Here is a 20950-nt window from a genome sequence, read left to right as displayed (position 1 = left end):
GATCTACTCTTATCCTTCACGTCCTTTCTCCTTCTTCAAGAATCCTCTTCTTCAATTCCACAAAGAATGCACAAAAATGGCTCAAAACACTCAAATATGGAATAGGGTTTCGTGGCTAGGGTTTGGGATGATGGAGGTTGTAAATGAGGCCAGCCTTTGGAGGTTAAGGTGTTTAAATAGGGTGTTAAACCCTGAAATTTAGGGTTTCATTCTGGCAGCCCTACTCGTTGGGTTGAGGCTCTCGACTCGACGAGTAGGCTTTAAATCATGTGTCCAAATTTCATTCCTACTCGACGAGTTTGGGGCCTCCAACTCATCGAGTTCCTGTACAAAAATGAATAAATTGATTTAAAATACATACCAGGAACCGGGCGTTACACCAAAATTGTAAAAAAAAAAAATTAAAATCTGGGCCAAAAGTGTAAATTTTGGACCAACTTTGTAATAACTTTTAAATCTAGGCCAAAAATGTAATTTTTGAAAGTTTGTTGACTTGTTGAACGGGTAAAAGGGTTAAATTGAATACGATTACCGGTTTTTAGGAGTTAATTGAATAAAAAAATAATATAAGGACTAAATCAATTATGAGACAATATATAAATACTTTATTGTAGTTTTCGCTATTTTTTATAAGTTTTACCACCCAAACATCCTACATTCGTACAAAGGATGGGATGCGGACATTATTCATTTTTTGTCAAAAACATTAATAATAATATATTTGTTATTCATGAGAAAATAGTTCTCAATATTAATTACTTTTCATTTCATATTATTACTAGTTGTGAGACCCGTGTATCACATGAGTTAATTTAAAAAAAAGTTAGATATAAAAATCTAAATATTTGATAACTTTAAATTTATTAGAAAATAAGAAAAATAATGAATTATTAAAATTAAAATGTTTTTTTTATATTTTAAATTTAACCAAAGAACTTAAATAAATAAATAAAAGAAATTAATAAGTTTTAATTTGGAAATTTTGAAATTAAAATGTAAGTCCAATAATGAAATTGATATCTATTTATTACTATATTTATTGTAATTAATACATTAAAATATTATGTGGAATTTAATAAAATAAAAAAATCTCATAGATTGATATGTGGAAAAAAATTAATTCAAAATAACCAAAAAATAACATTTTTCAAATTGAGTGACAATGTGACATGTGGCAAAAAAAACTTCATTTATTAAAGTAGAAGAAGATTTGTAACAACTAATATTTAATCTTCAATATTAAGTATCGGTTTGTTCGAGTTTGTTTTAATGATTGGATAATTAATTATCAATATAATTTTCTAATATTAAGCATATGTTCTTTTGTTTTTCATTTGGTAACTAATTCATGATATTAATCATATCTGAAATTCAACATATATTGATGTTCAATTTTTATAAGATCGAATATATCATCACGATTAAACTTGTTTATATATATTTACATAAACCGAAAAAGCTATGAATTGTATCCACAAAAATCAAATCCAAGTATCTTATTTTCTAATATTAATACTAAATGATTTGATAGTTATGGTCGAAAGCCGAAATAACGTACGTTTAAAGAAATAGTGGTACTTCCACCGATCTACCTTTCCTTTTTCTATATATTATTTTGATGATGAATCAAAGTAAAGGTATCTAGTTTTGGGAAAAAGGAACTTTATAACCACTTTGGTTTATTTTAATATCATTCAATAATTTCGTGCTATTGTTAGAAACGTTTTAATACTTGTTGGATATGAACGTGGCATGTTACGTTCGTCGAATGTTTATTTGATCTTAGCCCACTTTTACTTTATATAGGTCCTCTCAAATTGTTAATCATTGGTATATATTAATATATACCTAGGATGAGCATTTAATCTGATGGAACTGAACTGGACCGAAAAAAAAAATGGAACATGAGTTGGGTATTCGGTCCGATTCTCAATTCTCTATATCCCACTAAACCGGTTCTCGGTTCATCAGTTATCGATTTGGTTCGGGCCAAGTCTGGAACCTAACACGTCTCTAAAGAGCACACTTACTTATAGAACAGAACCAGAACCAGGGTATTCGGTCTGATTCCCCGTTTTATATTTCCCACTAAATCGATTCTCGGTTACTCGGTTCTCAAGTTGGCTCTAGAATAACACATTGATTGACCTAACAATGTTAATCAATACTCTCAAGTCTCGAACATTATTTTGACTTGGAATAACATGATGTAGCCTAGAAACTCTATTCAAAATAACATGTTACGTACGCTTTGCATATCTTCCAAAACAAAATGTCCACTCTTCGATTATTTCTAATCCGAGCTCGAAAATTTATAACCAAATTCCAACAACAACATCGCTTATATGTATTTTGGAAAGACGTGTCTAACGGTCATGTAAGTAAAATTTGACCATATCATATATGATGACTAGATTTTTAATTTCTCCAATGCATTCATTCAGTCTCGATAAAGACTATCTCTACACTTACTCACTTTATGTTTTGCCCACTTTATAGGCAAGGGGAAAATTTTGGTTATTTTCATCCATAACCATTAGGAACATGGTTCCTAGTAATTCTCTTTAAGGGGAGTGTCGTCTATTATGATCAACATGCACAATCAGTTTAAAAATGTTGGAATTAAAAATTGTTCGGGTATAAATCATAATAATTGATCAAAACGAAAATGCAAACTAATGTCCTATTCTAAATGAATTTTATCGTGCATCCAATGATGTTAAAAAGAACAAGCAATTGCAGTCATCTATCTTGTGTGCGTATTGTATTCTGATTCAGTTTTTCAAGATTGTAACAATAAACAGGGAGGTTGATTTTTTCTTTCATGTATTTGGGTTGATAACCTTATTTGCAACAACATAATTGTGTATTGATGATAGGGGTGACATTTGATGACATGACACAACAAAAATAAATGACACGAAACTGAAATTCGAATTCGTGTTCGTGTCAAGTGTAAAAAACTCAACGTCGTATTGTGGCGTGTTCGTATTCAAAATTTGACACGATTTATTTACCGTGTTATGTATGATTAAATATTAATTAATTAAATTAATTGTTATTTTATGTTATCTTTGTCGTGTCGTGTTTGTCATTTTTTAATTGGTTCGTTTTCGTGTTAGTTAAAAAAACACGACATCGTGTCGTGTAGTATTCGTGTTACATAAAACTTTGTCGTGTCGTGTCGTGTCAGACAAAAACACGACACGATTGACCAATTTGTCACCCTTAATTGATGATTGAAATAAATTTGTTAAAACCTTAAGTCACATGAAATGAAAAAAGTTATGAAGTTCAAAATTGGTGTCTAAAATGAACAACGTATGAGCTAAGGTAAGTCCAAAATGTGATTTCTATAAAAATAGTGCGACATATCAGATTTCATATTGTTTTATGTCATATTTCATCTAAATATCTTACACCCCAAAATGCAATTGTTTGAGAGTAGACATAATGTTTTAGAAATGATGGTCAGATTAGCAAATATTCAAATTTAGATTAGTTATCTATATTATCAAATATATTATTGATAATCATGTGGTTATATTTATGTTAAAAAAACAGTAGTTGGACACATAAGTGGTGTTTTCCGGTGAAAAGAAGTGAGCACTACACACATAATGACTTCCTTTTTGTACTTTGAGTTTTTTGTATGTACATGCAAATGTCGGGATCGTCTTTTTTTCCTCTATTTTACTTATTTAATTCACATATTTCACTTTTATAAACGATATTAGGTAATATTTATACAATATATGCTCTCGTTTTTATCCATATAATTATTAACGTATACAGAAATTTTACATTGTCGATCTAAAATACATATTCAATTCAGTTATATCTATTTCATATTATCCTTCATTATTAATTCAAGTGAACAAAGGGTAACGAACAATCTGCTCTACCAAATTTTTTAAAAAGAAATAGAGATTAACAACTAACATATCAACGACATAATATAAATTTGTAATTTTTTTGACAGCTCAAAAACTGTTATCGGTTAGATTAATAGCTATATTGATAATTAATTTCCTTATAGCTTCTCTATGGTAGTACTTTAAGTCATTTTTAATCTATAATATTAAATATTAAATTCAGAATAATCATAAACTTAATAACTTTATCATTTTTTATTTAAAAACTCAAATATTGTAATATATTGTTTTAATTTCATGTACTGTGATATTTTTTATTTAATATTAGTTAATTTCATAAAACAAAAGCTTTTAAAAGTGAACGATGATAGAAAATTATTTAAATTAATAACATTTTGTTTGATAAAGTTAATGGAAGTATGATGTGGCAAAGTAAAAACAAAAGTTATAGGTTAGATCCATGATTGGAGATGATCTATAAGAGTAACAAATTTTTTATTGTTTACCTATTTAGTCACTAATTTTTTTTCTAGTAGAAGTTTTACCATTGAATTTTTATTTTATTTAAAAACTATCATTATGATTAGATAATGTAGGTTTCGTTCTACTTATATAGTCACTAATTTTTTTTATTACACATTTAGTCACTAATCTTTTTATATATATTTACTATTTAGTCATTAATATTTTTTGTACATATTTTATAGTTCTATTTTGACCGTTCACATATATTGGATATAACAAACGATTTTTATAACAATTGTGCATTTAGTTTCATTTTGCATAATCAATAATGTGAACGTGATTTTGTATATTATCATGAACTTACCTCTTTATCAATGAAAGTTAGATCAATTCAAAAGGCAACATCGATATTAACCATATACACTCTTATGCTAATAGAATATTGTAACATCCTAAAAACAGTGATAAATTTTTTTCATCTTATAAATCATTAATACCATACATCAGATGTCTCAAAATCAACTACGATACAGTATATCAAAAATCATCAGAGTAAATATAGTCATAAATGCGGAATCACGAGTGGGATGTTGTGCGATCACGTCGGGTCCTTCTCTTTCGTACCGGAAGTACCTAAAACCATAAACATAAAACTATAAACACAAAGTTTAGTGAGTTTTCCCAAAGTACCACATACCATACATATAGTTGGCCCCAGCCCTGAGGTATATTCCAACCCAACACATAATCATAGGCCCAACCTTGGGGTATGTTTCAACCCGAACATGTAATAATGGGTCCAGCCCTAGGGTTTATTTTAACCTAATCATACAAACATGCAAGAGTCACAAAGACACTAGCATCCTACATACACAATCCAATGGGTCGGCATTGATGTATTCGACCTACAAACACAGTGAGAAGACTCATCTCTCAGTCGATACACAAATGTTACTGCTCTCACTGCCAGAAAAACCGATGTTACGCATCACATATACAGTTATACCGGATAAACCCTTAGCTCTTCTTCCAAAACTAGGTGTTTGACCAAAAGTCAACACAAGTCAATAGTCAAAGTCAACGGTCAACGTTGACTTTAGTCAATTGCCACGTCGTGGCCATTCATGGTCACGTCGTGGCCCTCATACATCGAAACAGTCAGTTTTTTCCCATTCGTCGCGTCGTGGCGACCTAAGGCCACATCGTGGGCGCTGGGTTTCCAACAGCTTAATGGGTTAAGTTATTTTCTTCAATCCCAAGAGCTCCAAAGCTCAGATCTGGTCTGAAACATGGTCTAGAAGGATAAAATTTCCAACTTTACCCATTAAGACCACCCAAAAGGTCAAGATCTCAAACCTTAGGTTCCAAAAAGGCTAAACAAGACATGGATTCATCCATTAAGCACTTATTCCAAAAAGTCCTTAAGCCAATAACTCCAGAAGAGTTTCTAACACCAAAACTAACATAAAAGTTGATGCTTTATAGCTATGCATGTCTGATGCATGTCTTGAAGCAATAATGAGTCAAAATAAGGGTTTTTGACAAAAATCTCATGCATGGCTCAAAAACTCAACTATACTTCAGATCCAAACCAACAATCATACCAAAAGTTCCATAGAATCATAAAGTTGCAAACTTTATGAGATCTTACCACTCCAACTAACAAGAACATAAAGATTAAGGGGCAAAATTCAAGATCTAGCAACCTATCATGATAAAAATCGAGTCTTTGACACTTACAAAGGTCCAGAAGAGTGTTAGGACGAAGGATGGAGACTTGTTTGCTGAATCTTAGCTCAGTTCTTCCTCTTTCTTCCTTCAAGAACTTCAAAGAACACCAAAAAGGGCTTCAATAATGGAGGAAGGAGATCACGGTTTCTTCAGATCTTTAGGAGGATGATGGAGGGTGAGGGTGAGCAAACCCTAGCCTCATCATTCCTTTAAATAGGGAGCAAACCCGAAAAATAGGGTTTTCCATCAACCAGCTGCCACGCCGTGGCCATATACTGCCACTTCGTGGCGGCTTAAATGAAACATGCGTTTCAAGCTTGCCTTGCCACGTCGTGATGGTGCCTCCACCACGTCGTGGCAACCCTAAAATGCCACAAAAAAATAAAAAATAATAAAATAATAATAATAATAACATAAAATACCTCAAGATCCGGGAGTTACAAATACATGGCTAGATACCCTAACTCATACACAAAAACATCTAGTTACTACGTTTCATCTAAAACCGACAAAATGGCTATGTGATTCTCACACATTTTAACTCTTCCTTTGCTTAAAAGAAGCAAAAGATCATGTTTTCAGTTACAAACCCCATCGTTGAATCAGGATTTTGTCATACAAAAAAGTTACATATACAACAATAAAAGGTAAATTGTATCCATAACAATCTTGTCCTATATAGGAGGTAAACCACAAAACACCAACAACCAAGGAAGTGTCCTGATACTTCACTTTTAGAACTCCACTTCACAGACTTCAACATATATAGACAATTATTGGACCGTGTCACACTGGTGTGGGATACACTAACACTCCTCTCATAGTCGGAGGCTCGATGATGACAAATAGGGATGTGTTGAACCAAGGGTGTGGGACGCCGACTTTAATATCATGCTAAATTTATGTGAAGCTTAAAATTGTCTCTCCAAAAGAGCCCTTGTGGAAAGAAATGAGCCTCCAACATATATAGACACTTATTGGACCGTATCGCACCGATATGGGATACACTAACAGTCCTCACGGTGGCAAGTCTCATTCAACAATATTCACATTGATCCGTGAATAAGAATAACCTATTATATGTTACCTCGCTTCTAGAACTCCACTCCATGGTTTTAGGGTTATTTTATATAATGTGGATGAGTAGCAAATTCACACTACGTACAAAAGATCCAGAACTACTATGTGTCCTTCCTTATTTCACTTTGTTGATGAGACCAAAATTAGAAATTGTCCTATAACATCATACTCAAACCTAATGTAATATTTGTCAAATGCAATACAAAACTCTCATATAATGCCATATATAACTAACAAAACAAAGCATGCCTGATGACCAAACTCATTTCTATATCTTCCTTGTCATCGGTTGATGTGTCTAGCAACCTAAACACTACAAATTTAAACAACGAATTCATTTTAAGGGCACACACAAAAATATCACATGATTATTGAAAACTAAAGTAAATGAATTTCAGCATATTTAAATTTTTTAACAAAACCAAATTCGAAAAAGAAAAAAAAACAAATAATAATAATAGTAATAACGATGACGACGACAACGATAATGTTTTACTAAGAATTAATGTTGTGGTTAACAAACATAAGACATGTGTTTTTGTTTTGATACTAATTATCTTTGACTCATCTCTTATCAATTATCGTTTACTTTCTTGATGTTTAGAAAATGTCAACTTGATTTTACCGTTAGAATTATTTTATTTAGTTTACCGCCATCAATATGGTAGGATGGTGATCACTTATCTTTTAAAAGCTCCAAACATTGTAGATGAGACCAAAATTAAAAATCATCACGTTAACATCAGTCTAGATCCTAAAGTAATATGGGCCAAACTCTCACATAATGCAATACATAACTAACAAAACAACGATGCCTAAATAACCAAACTAAACCTATCTTCATACCTTCCTTGTCATTTGGTTGATGATGTGTCTAGCAACCTAAACACCACAAATCTAAGCAACACTTTTGTGTTGAAAACTAAAGTAAATGACCCAACTTTTTCAGATCTAATTATTGTCTCTCTGTGTGCAAAATAAATACATAGGGAGCGAGATATTAATCTATAGATAACGACAATCTTATGATCCTAAAATAGACAACTATCAACATATATTTTTAATTAATGATGATAACTTGATGGAATATATCAATTTATTGTGATAATAATAGACTACCAAAATCTTTGTATAAATGGAGTTTATATTACACGGTTCATGACAAGAGGAAAAATTATACATGAATCGAGGGAGCTTCACCTTTGATGGAAGAAAAAATGACATAAAATGTTTGCGAAAACCTATTTGCAAAACTAGAAAACAATCGAATTTCATGAAAAAAAAAATTAAAAGAAAAAAAAAATCAAGACCTCTTGACAACAGCAGTTGCAAAGTGTGGATGATGATTGAATTCAAAAGAAACCTTAAGTGATGGATCAAGAGACCCTAATCGACTTACAAGATTAAGAGCGATACCATTGTGTTCTGCAACTTGCTCTATGTGTCTTAGTTCTGTCAACTTGTTTTTGTCATTGACGAAACTACCCCTCAGTTCCTTTGCAATCCTCTGGGCTTCTTTGAAGTAATTGCACATGATGAGGGTCTGTCAAGGAAGAAAGAAGCATTTAATGATAAAATTAAACAATTGTTATATATTAAAAAAAAAACACTTGTACTAAGTGGGACCCACATCCAATTGTGAATGGGCAGTGTAGTCTCTAAACGTGTAGTATGAGACGTGATCAGGAATGCAAGCTTTTTGTAACAGCTCAAAATGCTGAATAAATCTCTGTAAATAAAATATAAAAAAAAAGTGTATTTAGTCATTCCATCATTAAAAATAAAATTGAAATTATTTAAAAAACTTGAGTTACCTCTTGCTCGCTATTGAATGGTCCCCGACACTGAAAAACTCCATGTTCATTTCTCAAAGCAGAAATCATCTACAAAAAAAAATGTGGATAATTTGCTAATAAAAATGTATAAAAGCCAAGCAAAATGTGTTACCAATGTGAGGCCTTCAGCAAGATATATTTGGCACTGAAGCAACAAAACCGCAGGTGGGATTGCAGGTTCCCTTGCCACATCCTTCATAGACTCCCTTTTCTTCTTTCCTTTTCGCTTAGCTGGCATATCAATTCAGTTCTTAATAAGTTTCCAAAGATAAAAAGAGAAATAAAAATTTTAAAAAAATGTTCTTTAACCAAAATAATAGAAGAATATATATATATATATCTAAATAATACTCACCGGTTTCACTGTTTGTGATCATTCTGAGATGCATTTTTTCACCAAGTTTGATCAAGATAACATATATATACCAATAAACCATGCAGTATTCACTAGGGGCATAAAGCTCCAATTCAAAACCCAATATGAGGAAACGAAAAGCTATCCAATAAGTTTGTTCCTCAACCCAATTAAGGATGTTTTTGTAAATCTTCATGCATAAATTCTACAAAACACATATTATAAAAAAAAAAAAAAAATAGTTATTAAAATAAAGTGAAATTGAATTGGTTGTATAAATAAGCAGAATGACAAAACTAATAACACATACTTCATCAAGTGAAGTGCTTGAGCTTTCTTCAAACTCCTTTCTAAGAGCAATCTCTAGCTATTGGAGAAAATAAAATCATAAGCCATAATCATGATTATTGTAATAAAGGTTATTAACGATGAAGAGGGATATTACAGAGGGAAGAAAAGTAATAAATTAATGAGTATGTTACAACTTTGGTCCCTGAGTTTAGCACTTTTTTCGGTTTTGGTTTGCAATGTTGGTCATTATTTTGTTGTTTCATAACAATTGGGTCCCTGAATCATTAAATCTAACTACGCCAGCTGGTGATTTATTTAAAATTGACCAGTTTGACCTGAGACCAAAACTGAAAAAATATATATACATACAACAGGGACCATATTTGTAACTTTCTCTTAATTTTATTTTTTTAACTATTTGCTAACTCGTGACACATTTTATTTTTAATAATCTTAAAAAGTAAAAGTTTTTAAATTATTAAACTTTTAAAATGATCATTCTGTCCTTGGCCCACTCACATGTTATGTTCATATTTTTTCCTTGACTTTTGTAAATATCAATCTCTTAAATATATGACAATAATTTAAACTTCAACACAAGTTCATATATATTAAACTGTTTTTGTAAATTATTTATGAAAATGGGTTTGGCTTGAAGTTTAAGAATTTGTAATGTTGCAATTATTTCATATACTGGTCACATACCAACCCATTTTTATGAAAAGTAAGAATAACAAATTTTTGCAAATTAATTATAAAACGTTAAATCAATACTCAGATCTGTAATTAATTATTTAATATACAACAAAAAAGGTGGATGTAACATTATATTTGTCACTTAATTAAATACTAACATCATATTGTAAATGATAATTATTAATTACACTTACACACCTGCATGTGTATGATACGCCAATCTTGTAAAACTTTCCCAAGTTGACGTCTTTGCCATGCAGCATTTGTACACAAAATTTTAAGCAAAGTTATCGCCAACTTTTTCAAGAAAAAGCAATAATCATATGTTAGGATGATTAAATAAACACGTATAAACCATAGGAATAAATTTTCAATATGTTAATAGTAAAAAGTTTAATCCATATGAAAATATTCACCTGACAAAGATGTACAAAAGACTCGTTTTTCTGTATATCATTATTTTTTGCAAGTTCTGGTACTGCAGCAGCTTTACAAATCATAGTGAAGATAGGATCACGCCCAAAGAGTTTCCCATCTTGAACTAGTAGAAGCTGTTCATTAGTTTTAGGATGAGAATTAAAAAAGTAAAAAATAAAGATAACTTGATCATTATCGTATTTGAGGACAAAATGTCATATATAGAGTTTTTTACTTTGATATGAATGCCATTAAGGGGACATTTGTTTAGCAGAATGTTTTTGGAAGGAATTGGAATATGAGGAGATTGTAATCTATTACGCCCTTGGTAAGGGTATTTTGGTCTTTTAACAAAAAAGGAAGATTGGAAATGAATTCCTTCCATCCACTGCTAGGAATCGTGAAATCCATGTAATATGGAATTTGAAGGGATGTGAAAGAATTCAATTCCATCCATTTCACAACCAAAAAAACCATAGAACTGGCAAAATATACAACTTTATAAAATCTTTAAATATCATACCTACCTGTAAATGAGATCTAGCAACTAAATCAGGTTGCAACTTCTGAAACTCTACAACAAATCGCAAAGCACCTTCATGCAACGGGTCTATGGGATGTGAACAGACAATATCTAAATCATGAAGGAGCTTTTGAAAATATTCAACAGCCTGTAAAAAGTTAATAAAATATTTAGAACTTTAAAAAATGAAAATTAGAAAAATAAAAAAAAAAAGGTCTTTTTCTATAGCATACTTTCTTCCAGCAAAAAACTTTGATTGCACGGGGAGGTGTTGGAGCAGATAATCTACTGTTTAAAGTGGAATCAAACCCAATTGGTTGACAACCAGAAGCAGTAGTGCTATCTTCAGATTCCATTCCATCCTCCCACATTCCATTCCGGTTGTTAGCCCTTAAAAATTCTTCTGTTTTAAGAATGCTATCAAGCTCTACTAAGCAAGAGGCTATATGTTTTCTTGCTAATTCCAATCCTCTTCCTTGAGGTCGCCTCAAACATACCAGGACATGGTAAAAATGCTGAACTCAAACAAAATGAAATTAATGTTACTAGATTGTCATATATTATAAATAATACTTATAACTTGTATTTAGTACATAATCCTTTTGTGTATATATCAGAAACTCACAAGATCCATGAAAGAAGTAGAAAAAAAAAAAAAAAACACCGGGTAAGACCTTACGAAAGCGCAAACGACATAACACAGCTTTGCAATATCCTTCTTCAAGATCAAGATTTGTTTGTAATGGCTCTATGTCTGCAATACAAGTAATTTCTTGAAATTCCAATACAAAAATCAAGAAAACAAACAATATATCAACAACAACAATACCCAAGTTCAACAAGAAGCTAGTACCTAGACTATTCCTATACTGCTCTACTACCCTGATAAAAGCAGACAACATATAAACATGCATAAAAAAATAAAGTATACCTAGTTTTGAATAAACCCACCTTCTATTGATCTCTTCTTATGTGATGGAGCTTTACAAGCATGTAACTGGCGAGAAATGGTTTCTTCTATAACATTTAGCATGGATAAGCATTTTTCATCTCCATCTCTTTTCAATGGAAGACCAGATGTGATAGTAAACAGATCTTCTTCCTGAAATAAAAGTAAAAAAAGAATAATGTAACATGAAAAATATAAATAAACACGTTTTTTTTTTTTTTTGGAAATCCCTCACCTCATGTGTGCGTGAATCAGAAACAGCTGAAATAACCGCATTGCATGTTGAACGAATTACTGTGCAGTAAGAATGAAGCAATGCATGTGATGATGTTCTATCAGGTCTCAAAAGATAAATGCAAGAAAAAATAGTTTGTGCCAGTGAATGACCCTTGTGCCAAGTCGCCTGCCAAACAATTAGAAGACCAAAATACCCTCATTATATGTATTAGCTATAGATCACATGATGAAAGCAGGAGGAGTTGGAATATTAGAAAGTACCTCACATGAAAGCATATGATCCATGATATCAATCATACAATGAACATCTACAGTTTTGTTAAGGCTCAAGGGAATAGGTGCAGCGCCATCTTCAATGGCTTCATCAACCGAATAATATCTACAAACAATGCCTGAATCCATCTTTGGGTCCATTATCTAATAAAAGTAGATATAAGCATGAATCATTATCAAAGCAATCACACAAAAGAAAATCAAAGCAAGTAGGAAAACTCAGTGCATAATCTCAAATACTGAAGATAGGAACCATTAACAAAGAGATATATCATATATATGTAATGGAAGTACTACAATAGTAATGAACCATTACCTCCAAAGCAGACATGGCTGCAAAAAGATTAAAATTATCTCCATGAATGAGTTCTCCATCTTGAAGATCTGTTGATGTGCCAAGATGCTTCAATTAGTTATTTGCAATCGTTATTCTTAGTGTAGGCATTAAAAATCCAAGCCTCACATATACATAGGACCTATCTTCACTCAAAACAACCTTATGTTTATGACGAATGTGATGATACAGAAAATTTGGTTACTAACTTGGATACCTGATACAAAATTACACTTTCCAAACTTAAGTTAGCTACGTCGAAAAGCGGTATAATTCATCTCAATCGATAAAATCAATCAACTGAAACAAAGTAACCATCCAAAATACGTGACCGTTATGAACCCCCTATGACTCATCGTTAGTGATTGTACGTTGTTCAAGCCTATGTTTATAGCTGTTCCTTGTGTTGAAACGAAAATCTAGGGTTTCGAAGAGAGTGTCGATTATTACCATTACAAGCCGAATCGAGAAGGGAGGCAACGTCGGCCCAAACAGTCTGCTCGCCGGACGGTATTGATGTATTGAGAACAGGTACAGACGTCGGTTCATGGTTTTCGGATTCTTGTTCTTCAACTCCGTTATTGATATTTTCCTCCATTTCTACAATCACAAACGAAGAAGCAGCAAATCTCTGGGAATCGAGAGCTGCCTGTGTGTTCTTCGAGCTGTGTAGTTCCAAAACTTGTTTTCAAATGAGAATGTTTGCTTGCGATCGAGTCGGGTAGGGCATCTGAATCTGGGTCGGATCTGAATCGAGCTAAAGCCACCGGGTGCATACACAAATCGCAAATTATCGCAAAATGATTTATATCTATTTTTATAAATTTATTTCGAAAAATGATTTATTTATGAGAAAATTACAAAATTAGCAAAATACACTAATTATCTTACAAATTTAGCCAAAAAAAAATAGAAATTGCAAAAATAACCACTAAATTCGCAGATGGAAATACCCCATCTGCGATTTTGGCTTTCCATCTGCGAATGTACAAGTGTCTAAAGCACAGTTGTGCTTTAAGCACTTGTACATTCGCAGATGGAAAAGTCCATCTGCGATTTGTACTGTTCATCTGCGATTTTGGTTGTGAAAATCTATAAAACGATTTTTTTTTCCTCATTTTTCACTCTTCAATATAGAAAAACTCTCTCTCTCGGGGATTCCTTTTGACGATTTCTTGAAGAAAATGGACGATTATTTCAACAATCCTGAAAATATGGTTAGATTTTAACTTTTTTTATGTTTTAATTAACATTTATTTAGTATATGTTTTTATTATTTTATTATTTATTGTATTAGTTAGTGTAAAAAAAAATTATATTGTTTGTGATAGGGTAATTTTGTTGTATTTGATAGTTTTAATATTTGTTATTAGTAAACTTGAAGTTTAAATGTTATTTTGTTAGTGGTTGTATGAATGTACAAGTAGAGACTGCGTAGAGTGTGCATCGGGTAGTTGTACATTTAGTAAAATGGTTAGAATATGCTAATTTTTTTAAGTTATTAGTTAAATAAATTGTTAGAATAATGTTTACAATATGTTTGGTTAGTGGTTTAAGTTGATAAATTGATATATCATGGTTAGAATATGTTATTTGTTGTTTGTATAGTTGTTGTATAACTTGAAAAATTGTATATTCTTATCGTATAATTGTTTTTAATAATTGAAAAATGGTTAAAATAATGTTTACAATATGTGTACAATAGTGGTTTGTATATTTGTCGTATAAGTTGAAAATTTGTATATATTTGTTGGTGAAGTATAAAAAATTTTATAGTATGGTTAGAAAATGTTATTTTATATATTTGTGTACAATAGTCGTTTGTATATTTTGTCGTATAACTTGAAAATTTGTATATATTTGTTGTTTTAGTAGAAAAAATTTTATAGTATGGTTAGAAAATGTTATTTTATATAACTTGAAAGTTAAAAATTGTTTGTATATTTGTCGTATAAGTTGAAAAATTGTTAATTTAGTTGTCGTTTTAGTTGAAAAATTGTTTGTTTATATGGTTAGAAAATGTTATTTTATATAATTAGAAAGATAAAAATCGTTTGTATATTTGTCGTATAACTTGGAAAATTGTTTATATAGTTGTCGTTTAAGTTGAAAAATTGTTATAGTATGTTATTGTTTTTTATCGTAAATATATAAATTATTTATTAAATATTTGTATTTGCCTTGTTATTATTGTTTATGTTATTATTGCATTTAATAATCATATATTTTAAAATGAAATAGTTGTTTAGTTTTCTAATATGTTATTGTGTTTTGTGCAGCATGATTATAATAATTTCAATGTGAAAGCTATTGTAAACTTAAAGGGATCGGGGTGTAACATATGGGAAGTATTTGAAGTGTTAGATGGTGTGAGACGTGATATATTTAGAAATACAATATTTGGTTACTTGTTGGACGTCCCTCGTTTACAAGGGGACAGATTGTTGTTCCACAAAATGTTCCTTCATCAGATATGGCCGGACGTTGTTTTATCTCCAGATGGAATAAAACGGTTATATTTTAGAGTAGGCGATACGAAAATGGTATATGGGCCGGAAGAGTTTTGTTTGATAACCGGGTTGAAATTTGCGGAGTATCCAAAAAACATCGGGAAAAAGGTGTCAGAAAAAATAGTTAGTAGTAAAAAAGATGTTTATTGCGTGAGCGGCTATTTCCGAACTATACAAATAGTTTGGTGAAAATCGGTGACCTGAAAAGTTTTATTTTAAATCAACCATTCTTAGAAGTTGACGACGCCGATGCAGTTAGAGTATGTTTGATATACATTTTATGTGAATGTTTTTTGGGAAAAGAAATAAATGATCGCGTGACACAATATTGGTTTTTTTTTGCTGAGAATTTGGATCTCTGGAACAGGTATTTTTTGTTTACTTTGAAAGTTTTATATTATTAATGTTAATTTATATTATAACTAAAAAAATTTTGTTTTGTTAATTTCGCTTAGGGTAGCTATTTATGGGATTTTACGTATGATGACCTTGAGGATACATGGAACAAGATAAATAAATATTTATCACTTCCTGAGCGTCGTCAAACTTTAAAATACACCGTCTTAGGATTTACGGCTCCAATTAGGGTATAAAAATTTACTTATATTTAAATAGTTTTATTGTTATGTTAGTTATTTTAATTTTAACTTTTATTACTATAATTGTAAAAATTGTAGATATGAATATATGAGATGCTTCCGGTTGTTCGTGCCTGTGGATTTGTATTGAGAAAAAATAGAGACATGCCTCGGATGAAACGATGGAGTGGGACAAAAAAATTGAAATGGGTTGATGTGAACAAGATCTTTTCAAAGATACAGGTTTATAAATATTTTTTTATTATTAATAAAATTCATTATTATACTTTTATATGCATTTTTAATATGTTCAATTTTTTAGGAGGGACAACCACCAAGAAATAAAATGTCACCGAGTGATGATGAGATGACATCTTGTTATTATATGTCATTTCAAGAGTATGTATATGGTGAACGGAAATCAGTTCCATCCCCAGTACGGGACCATTTTAGGAGACAAGACGAATCTTCGTCTAGTATGTCGTCTAGTGGTCGCTCTCATGGTAGAGGTGGGCGCAGTGGAAAACCCAACCTAGAGGAGGTGTTGAAACGACTACATGCACTGGAGCAACATGTGTTTACGAACCGAGAACCTACAGAGGTGTTTGTTGAAGAAGTGAATAACGAAGATCTATGGAATAACATCAGTTTTGAGGAGCCTGCAGTATTCCAAACAAAATTAGATGAACGAGTTAGTTACACGCTACATTATTTTTTTAATTTATTAACATATATGAATATTTGTGTTCATATTTTATATTTGCAAATTTAGGTTATAAAAGATGAAGTGATGAATAAAAATAATACAAATGAAAATATTTTTTGTGATATTGAAGACGACAAGGTTATTATAGATATTACATTTACGATAATAATAATTAATTTTTAATGTGTCTTTCGTTAATAACTATAATGTGTTAATTTTAATGTAGGAGTTGGATGAGAGGAATGAGAATGCGGGTTGTAGTAGGAACAAATTTGATGATGATGTGTTTGATGTAAATGATAATGAAGCTAAAGAGGTTGTTATACTTACATTTATTTTAATTTTTATTTAGTAGATTGAAACATGTTTTAATTACAGATTTTTGCTTATTAATTTAGGTGTCGGAGGAAGATGAAATACAAATTACGGGAAATGTAAATAATTATGATGCTTATGGTTTTGACGGCAAAGAAGTTACACCCGATAGACCGAGGGCTCGAGATCCATCAAAGTATTTGTGCCCTCCGTACACCGAGGTATTCGTTTAATTTAAAAACTTATATCGTAATAATAGAAATTTTTTTATGTGAATTATTTGAAAGATAGAGATCTAAACATTTCAATATTGTTTTAGCTGCACACAACACCGAAGCAAAAAAGAATACCAAAAAGGAAGGTTGATATGAAATCAACAAGCCCCGTTCCTCCTCCAACATTTGCTGTTGCTCACGACTTCTCTGTGTTGCGCCTGCAACCTTACGTAGCAGGCGGTCAGGTTGTGATCCAGAATTATTTATTTCATTCATATGACGTGCATCATCGTTTGTTTAATTTGGTGTTAGATAGAGAATTTTGGAGCGCCTTGTTTGGGCATACACACGACGGATGGTTGGAGGCAGCGGTAAAATAATACTTAATTTATTTTTTTTAAAAGTATTTTCTTTTTTAGTTAATAACAAAAGTATCATAATTTTGTGCAGCATATCACCCTTTGGTATAGACTACTGATGGAGAGACGTTTTGATAGCGACCGACATACAATAATGCCGCCAAATTTTTTTGTTTGCCATGCTCTGGAGGAAGGGCAGGATTGGAGGGCGTTTATGGTTGGTATTGCTAAATACCCCAACTTCATGGTTGCTTGGTGGGATGTCGATACGGTAAACTAAATTTTATTTTTTGAAAATATTATCGTTATTGTCGTTATGTTTTGGTATTCTTATTTCTAAACAAAATTTATTTCTTTTTTATCCTTATACAGGTCCTATTTCCGATTCATTCAGCCCCTAATCACTGGTTATTTGGGGAACTACGATTGGCGAATATGGAAGTCCATATTTATGACAGTCTCGGTAGAGGGGCTTATGAAAAGTTCAACTCTGATGGAACCTTTACCAAATTTGAAGCTCGGGTGACAGATTATTTAGACAAGATTAACTATTGGGCCCGGAGGAACATCCCAAGGATTCCATTGAATATGCAATTCATATTCGAAACAAATGTTCCCCAACAAAGTAGCCATTTGGGAGATTGCAGTGTTTTTGTTTGTATGTTTATGGAACAATTAGTTTCAGGCCAACCAATACGTGAACTTATTGACCCAATGAACGCAGCTTTAGAGTTTCGCCAAAGGATGGCAAAAATTTATTGGGGGTCGAGTCTTGGTCCTATGTAGTTGGATTATATATTTGTATATGTAATTGTATGTTGGATTTAATGACCTAGTAATAACTTAAATACTTACAACATAAGAACGACACCACCATTTGTTATAAAGTAACAAGTGCACTGCTCTAAACATAACAACAAATACAACAATTTATTGATGTAACAACCTGAAAACTATCAAAACAATACTAAAAAGCTTACAACTTGTAAAAAATAATTGCCAAAAACAACACCCAACTACAAACCAAGGCTATCTTTAACTGCTTATTTTCTGATTGAAAGAGCTTGTTACTGTTAGTTATTTTAGTTATTATGATAGATGATTGGTCATTCTCTTCATCAACCCAACTGATAAATCCGCATTTTGGTCCCTGTAAATTTAAACATTGACAATAAGAATTGTTGCCGTATAATGATTAGGGTGTAAATATGAATGAAGTTAAGAACATGATACCATATATGGGCAAGAGTAAAATAATCTTTCTGGGTTTTTAGTTGTACCCGAAATCCTAATGATACGTTCACCTCCGCAATTACAGTATGTCATTCGCCTTTTTTAGTCTTTCTAATATGAATTACTTTCACATATAAATTTAATGGAGTTACATTACACCCATTTATAGAAGAAATTTTATTACAGACAAGTATCTTTGACTATGAAATGAACTGGTTTGACTACGAATTTAAAAAGTTAAACTATGAACTGCATACAAGTACATTGTGTTGTCTTGTCAGTCAGTGATATTTGACTATGAAATGAACTGGTTTGACTACGAATTTAAAAAGTTGAACTATGAACTGCATACAAGTACATTGTCTTGTCTTGTCGGTCAGTGATGTTTGACTATGAAATGAACTGGTTTGACTACGAATTTAAAAAGTTGAACTATGAAATATGAACTGTAGAGAAACACCAATTTGTATATAATTAAAATTGTATTTGTGTGATGATTATAATACACTTTCATTGCTTGTGAAAATGAGTACTTACACCGAAAGAAGCTTTTCTCAGCTACCAATATTCCTGCATAATCTACAAAGAACAAATCCTAATACCTTCACAACCATCAAGAAAACGAATACCAACCGCTTTCAATTCTGTTTTGTGGCTTTAGGTTGCGTGGTATAACATATTAGTTTTATTGACTTAATTAATATTTCTTGCTAATGTATCTCGTGTACTCTTTACTTATCACTAATTTATGTTTGGTTTTTATGCAGATTCGTACCTTCCTTAAGTGCATGATACCGTTGATATATGTGGGTTATTTACCCCTTCTTGGGAGCTATCTGACAACAATGTACTTCGCAGTGGCTTTGGATGGAAATCATGAACCCCTACTCTTAGCAATTGGTTTGGGAACCTTAGAGTTTGAAGAATCATGGAGATGGTTCATGATGAAGTTAAAAGAGTGTTTATGTGAGGATACAGAGGTTGGTTTCATAAGCAACCTATGTGATAAAATAGACTTTGGTGTTCAGAGTGCCTACCCGGATTCGTATCATGGATATTGTCCTAAAGATATAGCTCGAAAAATACGTGAGTCTGTCGGACATAACGATACAGAAGTCGAATCGTTGTTTTGGAAGTCATGCAATGCATATAGTGTTCATGATTGTTACTTGTGTCTGGAAAGGTTGCAAAGTGCATGTAGGAAACCACCTTTCTGCACCTTGCTTAGGAGTCTAATTTTCTGGCTTGACGATATAGCAATTTCAAAATGGACACGAGCATTTTTCCCAAAAGTACGTTACAATGTTAAATCGATTGATGTCCCTGAAATGTTGCAAATTATATCCACGTCCACACGTAAGTTTCCTATAACAACGATAATTGAGTTAATCAATACGTCGATACAATCAAAGTATGCTGAACGGGCTGAAGTGGCGGGTAAGGGAGATTGTTATATTTAGTTTTTTTCTTGTGTTATTATTTTTCTAAAATTATCAAAATTTCCAGGGAGGTTGTCTGGTGGGTTGACCCCTTATGTTGAGAGTAAGGTTCAAAAACGTATCAACAAGTCTTATAATTGGATGGCAAGATGTTTGTATGGGGATACATTTAAAGTCGATGACAATTTTGCCACCAGCAAAGTACAACTTGAACGTAGGGTATGTAGTTGTGGGAAATGGCAAAAAAGCGGTATACCATGTGGCCACGCTATAGCATCTCTAAGAACCCGTACGTCTGAAGCCATTCACGAAATGGTTGATTACAAGTTCACTGCTTTCGTGTATCGACTTGCATTTGGATCTGAGTTGGTGAATTCTATACCATCACATGTGCACTGGGAAATACCAAATGAAACGGTGGTCCTGTTACCTCCCTCAAAGAAGTAGTTATTCATGTACCCCGTTTGTATTTTATGTCGTATTATGTATTAGTTATTCATGTACCCCGTTTACATTTTATGTCGTATTATGTAT

General features: G+C 31.9%; 1 protein-coding gene across 1 annotated transcript; it reads right to left on the bottom strand.

Moving 5' to 3' along the window:
- Positions 1 to 8262: 8262 nt before the first annotated feature.
- MAK10 (MAK10 homolog) lies at positions 8263 to 13765 on the bottom strand. Its single transcript, XM_079068809.1, has 16 exons — positions 13512 to 13765; positions 13044 to 13111; positions 12716 to 12871; positions 12453 to 12620; positions 12220 to 12370; positions 11943 to 12022; positions 11502 to 11783; positions 11273 to 11416; positions 10745 to 10879; positions 10527 to 10625; positions 9652 to 9708; positions 9342 to 9546; positions 9099 to 9217; positions 8966 to 9034; positions 8782 to 8880; positions 8263 to 8694 (listed from the first exon to the last, which is right to left on the bottom strand). The coding sequence occupies exons 1-16, from the start codon at positions 13657 to 13659 to the stop codon at positions 8455 to 8457; spliced, it is 2220 nt and encodes a 739-aa protein (XP_078924935.1). The 5' UTR covers positions 13660 to 13765; the 3' UTR covers positions 8263 to 8454.
- Between the last annotated feature and the right edge of the window lie 7185 nt (positions 13766 to 20950).

The sequence above is a fragment of the Lactuca virosa genome, chromosome 8 (assembly GCF_052849685.1).
Source record: "Lactuca virosa cultivar CGN04683 chromosome 8, Lactuca_virosa_CGN04683_v6, whole genome shotgun sequence".
NCBI lineage: Eukaryota > Viridiplantae > Streptophyta > Magnoliopsida > Asterales > Asteraceae > Lactuca > Lactuca virosa.
Note: the sequence above shows the minus strand (reverse complement) of the source record. Positions and strands in the feature narration are given on the sequence as shown.

Excerpts from the sequence above, each read along its gene's own strand:
- MAK10 (XM_079068809.1), bottom strand. The coding sequence starts at position 13,659 with ATGGAGGAAAATATCAATAACGGAGTTGAAGAACAAGAATCCGAAAAC. Across the intron at positions 12,872-13,043 it reads CAGCCATGTCTGCTTTGGAG|ATAATGGACCCAAAGATGGA; the intron begins GTAATGGTTCAT and ends TACTTTTATTAG. Across the intron at positions 9,547-9,651 it reads CAAGCACTTCACTTGATGAA|AATTTATGCATGAAGATTTA; the intron begins GTATGTGTTATT and ends TGTGTTTTGTAG.